Source organism: Anarrhichthys ocellatus, unplaced genomic scaffold (assembly GCF_004355925.1).
Source record: "Anarrhichthys ocellatus isolate YVR2014 unplaced genomic scaffold, GSC_Weel_1.0 scaffold11, whole genome shotgun sequence".
NCBI classification, from domain to species: Eukaryota; Metazoa; Chordata; class Actinopteri; order Perciformes; family Anarhichadidae; genus Anarrhichthys; species Anarrhichthys ocellatus.
This window is the reverse complement of record NW_022280041.1, coordinates 5,712,046-5,723,829: the sequence shown is the minus strand read 5'-3', so window position 1 is coordinate 5,723,829 and position 11,784 is coordinate 5,712,046. Positions and strand designations below refer to the sequence as shown.

Below are 11,784 nucleotides of genomic sequence, written 5' to 3'. Positions count from 1 at the left end.
CCGAGTAAGTTTTCTCACAAAATGTCAGAAAATCCACCTGTGAGATTCTTACAGAGCATACCTGTCAGATATCTATAGGCATGTACTGGGTGTAAATCTTTTGGATCTCTTCATGTCGGCAGCATTAGTTTATCATATATTTATTTGATTTCTGAGTGCAATTTTTTTCCCCGAGGCAAAAGGATATAGCTTTTAAATCACGAGAACACCCAGTTTGGTCCTCTGATGTGATGTGATTAAATCGAATCTGTACACATTGAATCATTATGTGCATAATGTAAAACAAAGACACTGAAACTTGGTGTCCAGCAACCAAAAGAAGCATTGCAAAAATAACCTCCAAAGTCAGTGAATGTTCAGCTGATCCATAAAATTACAATGCGTAAAAGAAAACAGTAGAAATAAAAAAGAGAAGTCAAAGGGAAGAGAACTGGTATTGAACCAGCTAACCTGTGCCGCCTCTCTATCGTGTCCTGTTGGTCTCAAGATCTTTATAAAGAGAAAGAAAATGCTAAACACTGGACCTAGAAACAGATGCATCAAATCGGAGAGAAAAAAGTTTACTTCTCCATGCAATTAGATCTGCAGTGGGATCTGTGTTTGCGTTTGTCACAGTGCCTGTAGCATCATGTCAACTATTAATAAAAAAATAGATTGTATTTTTGAGACTCAATCCAGTATCACTAAACTATATACAAAAGTAAACTTGCGATGCTAAAGTGTACTTTCTTAACACCCCTGACACATACAGTTACTAGCCTGTTACTCTACTGTAGGTCAATTTGTATTTCCCAATCTGGCCTCTTCAAACTGCTCAAACTTCAAACTACACCTCATCAGACCTCACCTGTAAAAGTACTTTGGCACAGTTGAATTTCCCTCCATCATTAAACGTAATTGTGAAGAAAAACTGACCTCTGAAATGACAACGTTTTTTAAAAAGCAGAAATTGTATTTTCCCATAACTGTGCCGGCAACTGAATTGAACCCGTTTGTGATAAATAGTCTCAGCACACAACAGAGTGGAGCCTATTGTTGGCCACATGCCATCTGAATGTAAAGCAGCAGTAAACTGACAAAAAGCAGAACACGTTGTTCGTTTGGGACAGGCTGACATCTGACCTCTGACCTGAAAGTGGCTGCAAGAGTCTTTGCCACATGTCACTTAATTATCTCTGCACATACACATGAATATATATTTTGTGTGATGTATGTATTTTGCATTTAAGGGCCGTTTGACAATTACACAGAGAAAAGACACAGCAGAGAAGTTTGTGGCATGGGAGGATACTGGTGGGGGTCCCAAAATAAAAATACAACGTATTACTGCTTTGTGTAAACCACAACAGAAATGATGTGACGTTGATATTAAGTGCAAAGTTTACATACATTAACACACATGTGACATCACATTGGAATGGTCTTTAGAATGGAACGGTCTTTAGAATGGAACATCATGACACACAGAATGCTAAATCCTATAAAGCTGGTCAAATGGTCAGTTTACCTTCAAGCTGAAACCTTTTCACTACCTACAAACCGACTTGGTAAAGACTCAGTTAAAGGTTACGCACTTTCGGAAAAAACATTAGTTTTGTCAAAATGCCATTAAATTCACCTTCAGCCAGCTGTTTCACAACAGACAATGCAGGTAAGATGAAGTGAAAACACCCACAGAGTGGTCAGAAGTAACTAACTGCATTTACTTAAGTACTGTTGATAGGACGCTTGTATTTAAATGTTAGGCTACACGTCTAATCCACTACAGTTCAGAGAAAAATGTTTTTACTCCTCTACATTGATGTGACGGTTGAAAGTATTCTGCAGATTAAGATTGTGAAAAAGTGCTGTGTAATGATCTTGGCACCTTCTCCTGTCCTTTCCTCTCCACGTCCTGCTTCTCTGCCAGCCATTTTGGATGAGAAGAAGAGCTCAGAGGTGCAAAAGAGCGACATACTGCACAGCAGCACAGGTTGCTACCTCATTCAGGACTTCATTGGTGAAGGGTCCTTTGGCAAAGTAGCCAGATGTGTCAATTTAATCACATCAAAGGAAGTGGCCCTGAAGATCTTAAAAACGGAGAATAGCTTAGCCAATGCAAGAGAGGTAGGTTCATTTCATTCTTTTTGGTAATCATCTTTTTTCGACAAATTGTCTTGCTTAGATTTTATGAAATGAGCAGCTGATACCATGTTGTGTAATTCTTCTTCTTTCCTCCACAGATAACAATGCTCAAAGCAGTGGCCGCTCTTGACCCAGTCAAGACCAACGTGGCCCAGTTCCTTGAAAACTTCCAAGTCAAAGGACAAACCTGTCTGGTCTTTGAGATGCTAGACCGGAGTCTTCTTCAACTGTTCAAAGAGACACGCTGCAAGCCGCTGTCTCTCAGTGAGATACGGCCGATTGCACAGCAGGTAACGGCTCTGATACCTGTTAACAAGTACTGGCAATATGCTCAATCAGAATAGGAAGAAGTTAGATATTTCAAAACTTGTACATTTAAACAGCATGATGCCTGTGCACACACATTCTGTGCTCATGAATGTGTCTCTTCCGCACAATCGTCCACATTCCCTCCTCTGTCTCTGCAGTTGCTGACGGCCTTAGACGCCCTGAAAGGCATCGGTGTGGTTCACTCCGACCTGAAGTCAGACAATGTAATGCTGGCAGATCACCCTGGTGAGCCCTTCAGGGTGAAACTAATAGACTTCGGTGTGTCGTTCTACACCTCCGAGAATGCACGTGGGTGTTTAATCCAACCTCTGGGTTACAGGTAGGTTCAATCTACAGAGCTCCTCTCTTTGAACATGTCTGCAGTTGTGTGCGTTTAAGATCAAACATGATCTATCGGAGGTTGCGTCGTGCTGCATTTGTGTTTAACAGCTCTTGTGATTCTTGTGCGCAAAACACAGGGCACCCGAAGTCACCCTGGGTCTCCCCGTCTCCGAGGCCATAGACATGTGGGGTCTCGGCTGCATGCTGCTGTGGATGTACCTCGCCGACCACCCATTTTCCATACACTGCGAGTACCAGTCTGTAAGTAGCCAAATGCATCTGGATTTAAATGTTACATACTATCCCAGACACATTTGATGTAGGGATGTCGGCTGATGCGATTCTTTACATCCTCTCTCCAGATGAGAGACATGGTTGACACACTGGGCCAGCCAGCTGACCACCTGCTCAGTGGTGGTTACTACACCCACAAATACTTTAAGGTGAACCAGCACTTTGACAGCCCAATATGGTGCCTGAAGGTACGTTATTAACCTGTTGTCTGCCAATTAGACTACAGCTCTTTGAAATGGTTAGCACACTGAGGAAGAAGTATCTGACTCATATATTTGGTTCCTGCAGACCAAGAGGGAATACCAGTGTGACACCGGCATTGAGCCTCAAATAAGGAAGAGGTCTTTTGAAAGCCTGGATGGCCTGATAACAGTAAGTGCTCCATTTCATGAGGAAATGATTCATTAATACAACTTTGCTGTGTCGCTAAGAGGAAGCAGATTAACAGAATACTTTGTTTCAAATCCAGCTCGACACAGAGATGCAGGAATCCATTGAGCTGAAAGACCAAAGAGCGTTTGTGAGACTCCTGAAATCCCTTCTCCATACGGACCCTGAGAAGAGGATCACTCCTGAGAAGGCTCTCCAGCAGCCCTTCATCACAATGGCCCATCTGGTGGGCAATCTGGACACCAGCTAGTAAGTTACTGTGTCCGGTAGCAGTGTGGTTGGTTAGATTTGCACTCTGATGGCCTGACTCATCCCTTGATTGTCCTCTTTGATTCAGTGTGAACAAGTGCATCGATAAAATGCTGTTCTGCTCAACGGGTGAATCAGAAAAGGAACTTCTTTCTGACAACGAGGCTTCAGCCCCACCGTGTACAGATGGAGCAGATTCAGCCGCTTCCTGCTCCTGTGATGATGATATTACAAATACGCCTCGCTCAATTGATGGAGCAGCAGCTGCTGGAGTTATGGACGCTTCTGGCTCAGCTGTACCCTTGGTCAGCCATGGTGCAGCCAGTCCCGCTGAGGAGACGCCGGCCGCTGACGGGTCACCTGATGAAGGTCCATCAGTTGAAGTTAAGGAGAGCTGGCTGAAGAGAATCCGCAAGTTCTTTGGCAGGGCAATAAGGACGAGTGTTTGACGAGTAAATTACAATGAAACTTTTTTGAACTAATGTTCATGAACAGCAAATGTCATTAAATCCCGTCTTGTATGTACTATAGAGATGACACCTTGATTGTTTGAAAAAGAAAAAGAAACGCAACTCTTGCAGGTATTTCAAGTATTCTTCTCTTAATGTAGCATCTGAAGTAGTCTCAATGGCAACTTCAGACATGCATAGATAAATATCTATTTCTAGCCTTTAAGATGGCAAAAATGATTTTGCAGAAATAAGCAAGAATTATTTTATAATAAAACCATATGAAACAGGGTATTTCCTGGCTCTACTGTAGATGGAGGTCTCTCCTCGGCCGTGTGGCTGAGCGGGTTTGATGCCAAATCATGTGCTTTTTTCACTGACTCGTTGTTGGGTCAACTAGTTCACGGAGCGGACTGATCTCTGCGATTGTGTAATGGTATTCCTCGACCTTTAACGCGGGGGTAATTTGCTTTTCCCATGCTTCTTTCACGACCTTACAGAAAGAGCTGTTTTGTTTATAGGATTTGGGACTTCACTGGACCCTGGGGGTGGCAACGCTCGAGCACGCTTTACTCCAATTTGTACTACTTTTCATTGAGGCGATCTTGTGTCCACAAGATTGGGTCCACTTGGCACGAGATGAATTTGGCTGAGCTTGTTAACCTTTTATTTCTTCCTTCTTCTCGTCTCGGTTCCATCAAGCAGATCCTCCGGCTTGGTTGCAGCACAATACACTTTGCTTTTGCTCTTTTTTTCATGCTAATGCATTGAATTGGTGCACACTATACCTCTGTTTTTAATAGACTCACAAAATACCCATTCTACTTGACAATCATGAATTATATCCCAATGTTTTAGCTTTCCACAGCAGGAAGCAACTAAATACGTTTTACATTTACAAAACATCTTTCCTGCTCAGGTGTGTGGGGGGAGGATATGTAAACACAGTTTTGACAGAAGTTTCAGTCATTATCTGGGATTAATCAGGTCATGAAGGAACATTTTACTTGCAGGTTGCATCTGCTCTAAGGAGGGTTTTAAAAGTCTGTAATTAGATCAGTAGGGAGTCACAAGATAAAGCTGAGAGGAAGCAAGACAATCATTACGACATGGATGAAGACAAAACGTTTTTCTTTCCTTGCTTTTTGTGGAACACTTTGATTGGACCACCATTTATTGACATATGTCTAATGTCATAATGACCCCAAGTATATAATGCTTCATTCTAAGGGCTCATATGTTGTATTGTACACTGTGTGGAAGAAAAACCAGACCTCATGGTTTTGCATAACTTGCGCCAGAAGTTGATTGAGCCTGCCCCCTAATGGCCACCTGGTTTCATTACCCACAATAATTGTTTTAATGTTTTTGTTTGAAAGTAGCTGAACAAATAAACTTGCCTTCCCAAGATGTGAAAGAGTGCTTAAGTGCAGCTGTAAGGACTCGCATTGTGATTTAATACAATAATTGATACAAAAGTTCTTTATTTCTACTGTAAAATTGTTAGAAAAGTTCTTTACATTCTTGTATTAACTGAAGTAATGTTGGGACCAAATAGAGCACTTGTGGATAAAAGGCTCAAAGCTAACATGAAGGCCAGCCAGCTAGCTTTTACACATGTCTGCAGTGTAACATCAATAAAAAGCAGCACATTCTTTATACGATAGCTTGTTTTGTGTGTTTACATTCGAAATAGATATTCTTCTTCTTCTCTAATAGTGTTTGAGCAGCCAGGTCGGTGCAGGGCCTCCCGGCAGGACAAAGTAGTTCCACCACCAGGGCTTCTCTGCCCTCTCCTCGCGGTTCTGCCTCAAATCCGACGTCAGGGTGTAGCGCTCGTACTGATTATACGGGTCAAAGCGGTCGTAGGTGCCCATTGACAGGATGGCGGCGTCATCCTCCTCTTGCGTGTCGAGCTCGAGCGCAGCTTTCTGCAGCACAAAGTCCACCCGGCCCGCTGTCTGCATGTGACGAGGCAGGTGGACTTTCTTCACGCTTCTGGAGTAGCCAGGAGCCGAGGCGGTCACGACGTGGATGCCAGGGATGAGGAGGCGCCAGTAGTCTCCGTTTTCAGCTGGGCAGGAAGAAGGAGGCAGAGTGTTTGGACTTACATTCTTGTATTGGAGTGGGACATATTTGAAGGGGCACTCCACTCATTTTACTCTACAGTCATCACGGGGAAAGCCAGTGCTATAAACTGGAAGTGTACAACTTGTACCCCAATACTGACCACTCTTTTATCTGTCAAAGTCCCATAACTTTATGGAAGTGTGATACTAAATGGCTGGAGGGCCCCTTAATAGAACAAATTGAGTCATGTTGTGATCATTTTGGCTAATTCATCTGTGAAAAATGGTGCATCTTGTGTGCAGCTGATATTAATTACCTGTGGTAATGTCATGCCGTATTCCTCTGACTGATATTCGTGCACCTGTGACGGCGTTTCCCTCCTCATCTTTAACGATTCCTTTGATACCTCCATGGGCCTGAGGAACAACACAAGACAGATATGATTGTCTGTGCTGATACAGTATGTTCTGCTGTTTCCCAACCCACTAATATTCCCTAACCTTTGACTGCTCCAACACATTGGTACTTGATCAGAGCATGTCGAAACCAAACATCACAATATCAACAAAGAAACAAGAAGGCTGAAAAACTGAACCATAATCATGTTCTTACCGCTTCCATAAATGTGATTAAAGCCTCGTGGTTTTCTTCCCAGCCGGTAAACAATTCCTCTTCAGCGGGGAATTTATCACAACCCAGCTCCACAGTCACCTCAAAACAGTTGCTGTGAAGATAGTTGAAGTCTTGCATGCCTGATAGAGAGACAAAAACAGAACTGCTTTACCCAGAAATCTATGAGAAACCGTGCTGATCTTTCACCCTCCACCTCTCAGGGGTTCCTCCTCACCGCTTCCCTGATTTTCTATCATGACTGGTCTTACAGCGACCCCTAGTGGCTTCATCTGACATCTCGTTTACATTTCAGAGTCAGAAATCAACACTAAGACACTGTTACTGAGGGATAATTTTCACTTATTCAACTCACCACCTGTAATGCTGGACCACTGCGCTCCATTAACAGTTCCTTTCTGACTGTTTGCACGAGACGATCCACACCGGGCGTTTTCATTGGACATTGTCTCATGGGTATTTGCATATGTTCTTGCAAGAAGCTTGAATACCTGAGGAATTAAAAACCTGAGGGTTATTTCTCTCCTTGAAGTTCATAACAGACAATGAGAAGATAAACATTACGTTTTTTAAATATGTCCAAGATTGAGGACGCAGGGAAAATAAGTATGTTTTATTTGGATGTATACGGGCCATGATCACTTTCATAGCCCGCTCACCTTGTCGTCCGGTGTTGGGGAGAACATGTTGCGCTCCAGCGGGTGTTTGGACAGATCGTAGGGGTAGGACACCACCAGGTCCCCACCGTGGAAGTTAGCGGAGAGCACGAACGGGATGGATCGGATCCATTTCATGACAGCGTAAGTCTCTGGTGCAACCTGGATTGCAGCATTAAGACTTATTTGGACCAAGAAATGAAACAAATCAAGTTTATTGGATTTAAAGTGGTAGAGCGGTTCTTCAATAATGTCACCCATTAGACATCATGCACTGACTTCGTGAGCTTTATTGATAAGGATTCATACTGTACCTTACCAAACCAGTAATAGTCTGGGATTGGGATGTGGTCGGTGCGGTAGCGCTGCTGTCTGCGTCGGCTGTAAGCGACGGATGTCAAATCGGGGAAGTTTCTGTTCAGGTCGATGTTCTGAGCATTGCTCCGGCCGATGTTCCAAGAATCATATCTGGGACCCTGAGGAAGTCACACATTGGTGTTTCAGAAAATTAGCCAATGAGGAATATTATTAATTTAATTATTTATGATTTAAGAGACTATCTGGATTTCTAATTCCAACAGTATGATGCATAAAGCAACTGGCTTACTGCTGGTATATCTATTTACAACACTTCAGTCTACATGACATTCATCAGATATCTGGACAAGAACTGCAACAGTTCCATAAACATGTGCATGTAAATGCATGCTTCCTGTTTTGAAAATGCTCTGCACTCATGCTGCATTGTATCCAACTATCTTATCAGCTCAGGTATATTCTGCATGCTGTTTAACCGTGACATTTAAGGAAACAAACACGGTTCAAACTGCACAGCGATAAACGTGTGTGACGGTGGAGAACCAACCTGCTCCTCATCATCACTGTAGTTATTGTCCTGGAGTCCAGAAACAGCCAACTCGTATCCGTCGGGGTTCATGGAGGGCAGGATATGGATGCGAGAGGTGTTGATGAGGGTCTGGATGCGTTCGTTCCCCAGCTGATACTCTGAGCACATGTACTGAGCCAAGAAGATCAGCAGCTGGCGACCCAGGACTTCATTTCCGTGCATGTTGCCGATGTACTTTATCTCTGGCTCGACTACAGAGGGTCACATTTACAGCAACTGGTTTATGATGATGATGATGAGAAAGAATGTAGTTTATCTACACACACTACACACGCTTTACTTACGCAGTTCATGTTGGCCGGGGTTGTTTGAGAACTCTATCACGAGCAGCTCCCTGCCCTCCATGCTACAGCCGATGCTGTAGGTTCTCGCTATGTCGGAGCATTGTTCCTCGGTTTTCTTCAAGATGCCGATCATCTGAGCGTTGGTGTGATAGGTGAACTGCATCGTCGTGGCGGGCTCCTCAGGGTAAAGAATTTCCATGTTGTCAACGGCCTCTCCATCCTGCTCTGCTGTAAAGACAAAACATCAATGGGCTATTAGATCTAACTGTCACTAGCCACATTTTAGATCCATCAAACAAAAATGCTGTGTACATTCTTGCAAGGCCGGCAGGCTATAAATAGATTGTTTGAAGAGTCTGGTATGTACTGCAGAAACCAAAAAAAGAGTGTGGAAAGTCGATATACAGTAAAGCTGACACATGAAAATGGTAAACTGGCAGATGTCTGCCCTTATTTTTGTATTCACACTTAGCAAAAAACAATGATAGCTCCAATACCACATGGAACACATTAAACCTTCGTGCTGCCAGATTTAAATGACCGAGGAGACTACTACTGATTTAAGTGAATGTTTTGCACAATGTAAAACTGTTATCATAGGCTCAATCTTCTTCCTCTTAAACAAGAGCCTGCGAGTTTAACAGACCCTCTGCCATTTAATATGAGTTCAGTTGTATATGGAGACAGCAGCCATATCCCTCTTCTTCTCTTTTTTGATTTGATTTGCTACACGTGTATGTGCTGTGTAGCACGCTACGTACACATTGTTGAGAGATCACTGTGGGAAGAGGTCACATGATATCAAAACAGAAACAAGGAAATCAGTTTGAGATGAATGTGAATATGGGAACAATTATCAAGTCCAAACCTGCTGCCAGACATCTGAACTAAATTCAACATGGCTGGAAAAGTTTTGCAGTAGAATAAAAAGTGAGACACTTGCATTTAGTAGTAGTACAGGTTAAGATAATTCATTTTATTGGTTGATTTCAAGACTCTTAAAGCTGTGAACAAATTTGACTGTAAAGAAATACTAAAATATTTGATTAAATGCTCAAATAGGTTCCTTCAGTGCTGCTTACGTTCCTGCTGTCCATGCTCTTACATGGCTCACACAGGATTTCTGCTTTCAGTGACAGCAGAGTACCTTTCTTTATCTTTAGAAACTGTTTTTGGACTTCAAGAATTTTTAGAAAATACTGTCAGACATCATTTGCTATTCTGTGGTGATTTAAGGCGCCATTTGTACGGCTAGGCTGGTAATAAAAACAGAGGACAATAGCCACAGGACCCACTGTAAGTGAGGGTTTATGTGGGGAAATAAGGCATTCAAGTTGGATTGTATTTTGAGGGGAGCCACATGAGCATGTGTGCGAACCAGATGCCTGCTCAAAGGACTACACTTTCTCATTGTTTCTCTTGCTGATGAAGACAAAGGGTAAAAAACGAAATATATATATTTAGTCATACCCAAAACAAAGGTCAGGTCACCAAGGTTACAAAACCAATGTACTTTAATTAGTTCTCACCTCTGAGGCCCTCCAGTGGGTCATAACATCCCTCTTCCTCACTGACAAAGAAGCGATCGCAGTCCAGGAAGTAGGGCCAAGCCATCTCTATCCCCTCGAAAGCGTGGCTGCATCTCTTATGCACCGTCTCACAGGTGGTGCGACAGGGCTTCAGCATCTTCCCCTTCTCGCAGCGTGGGGCCAACACAGAGCAGCCCAGCATGCGGATTTCAGGGTTGCACTCTCCCCCGAGCAGGGATTCGATGACGCTCATGAGGAGGTACTCGGCGCCGGCCTCGGCGTCTTCGCGGGTCTTGTGGCCGAGGATGTTTGGGAACATGGTCTGTGTGTAGGCCATGTCGTCGCAGTAGGACAGTAACACATCTGTGCATTTGGCTGAGATGGTGGGGGGAAGAAATCTGATACGTTAGCAACATTTTAAAAGTAATTGATGAGCAATCTCACTTTATCAATCTTTCTGCAGGGATCCAGACGTGTATCTCCATCTGTCACACACTTAATGATGAGCCTCACTCTGCTGTCTTCAATCATCCAGCTCCAAATGTTTCTATTATCTCTGGAAATTAGAATATGAATATTTCAGACCGTCATTGATCATCTAAAAATACACACGATGTGTCTTATGGCTTTCGGACCAGATTCCATTAAGATTACGCCCGGTGAGACTTATGATCTCATCCTTTTTCTTGTTAAAAACATTGACTCACAGGGATGCAACCGTACAAACACTCGACCTATCAGGGAGATTTAGACCCTGATCATTCACCGGTGTGAAAACAAATATGTGATTTTAGGCTCAAACATCAAGAGAGATGATCAGCTGCTGCAATGTGAAGCAAAGCTGGATAACAAAAAGTTAATGCCAGACATCACTCTTCCTCCGAGCCCCAGGGCCCCAGGGGTACTTACGTTTTTCTTCCACTGTTGGCTTGCACAGTCCTGCAAGACACATCAGCATGTCAGAATTAGCTTGACACCGCGGCAGACACTAGGTGGCAGAGTGGTCTCTTTAGAAATGCTTTAGAAGTGGCCTACAAAGTACTCTGCTTGATGTGTCTCTGCAGCTTTCTGAAATGCCTGTCCCTCTACAAAAGTATCATTAAGTCACGAAAGTTCAACATATTTGACAATATTGTAAATCTTAATCCTGGACGTTGAAAAGCATGCTTTCATCTGGAATATAAGTACCACGTCAATCAGTAGGCCAACATCTAATCAGATCGTTTTGTTCCTTTAAAAGTTACTTTTTGAAGCATTTTTTTACAAGTTTTACTGCACAAAGTCAGCTTCTGAATCTATAACACTACAATCTGCACAAGGAAATGTGTATAATTCCTGCAGCAGGTTCCGGATGCACGTATAATGATAATAATAAAAGTATCTCATCGCTTAAAACTGAAGAACTTTACCTCGAAATCCCGGATCACACCGTGGAGGAGCACAGGACACAAGGACCAACAACTGCAGAAGGATTAGCAGCATGATGCTCATTTTTCCGTGGTTATATAGCGCTATTCCGTTTCGATGTGGCACCTCGCACACGCAGCCAGA

At 43.1% G+C, this 11,784-nt stretch overlaps 1 protein-coding gene across 2 annotated transcripts; it reads right to left on the bottom strand.

Annotated features, from left to right (window-relative positions):
* Nucleotides 1-5,624: 5,624 nt before the first annotated feature.
* Nucleotides 5,625-11,784, bottom strand: LOC116385504 (carboxypeptidase Z). Of its 2 annotated transcripts, none has more exons than XM_031851018.1 (11): nucleotides 11,643-11,784; nucleotides 11,143-11,172; nucleotides 10,234-10,608; nucleotides 8,705-8,932; nucleotides 8,379-8,611; nucleotides 7,828-7,989; nucleotides 7,517-7,675; nucleotides 7,213-7,348; nucleotides 6,840-6,979; nucleotides 6,544-6,643; nucleotides 5,625-6,231 (listed from the first exon to the last, which is right to left on the bottom strand). In XM_031851018.1, the coding sequence occupies exons 1-11, from the start codon at nucleotides 11,722-11,724 to the stop codon at nucleotides 5,870-5,872; spliced, it is 2,007 nt and encodes a 668-aa protein (XP_031706878.1). In that variant the 5' UTR covers nucleotides 11,725-11,784; the 3' UTR covers nucleotides 5,625-5,869. The 2 variants fall into 2 exon arrangements, with proteins under 2 accessions (XP_031706878.1, XP_031706879.1); XM_031851019.1 differs by having other exon boundaries at nucleotides 8,705-8,929.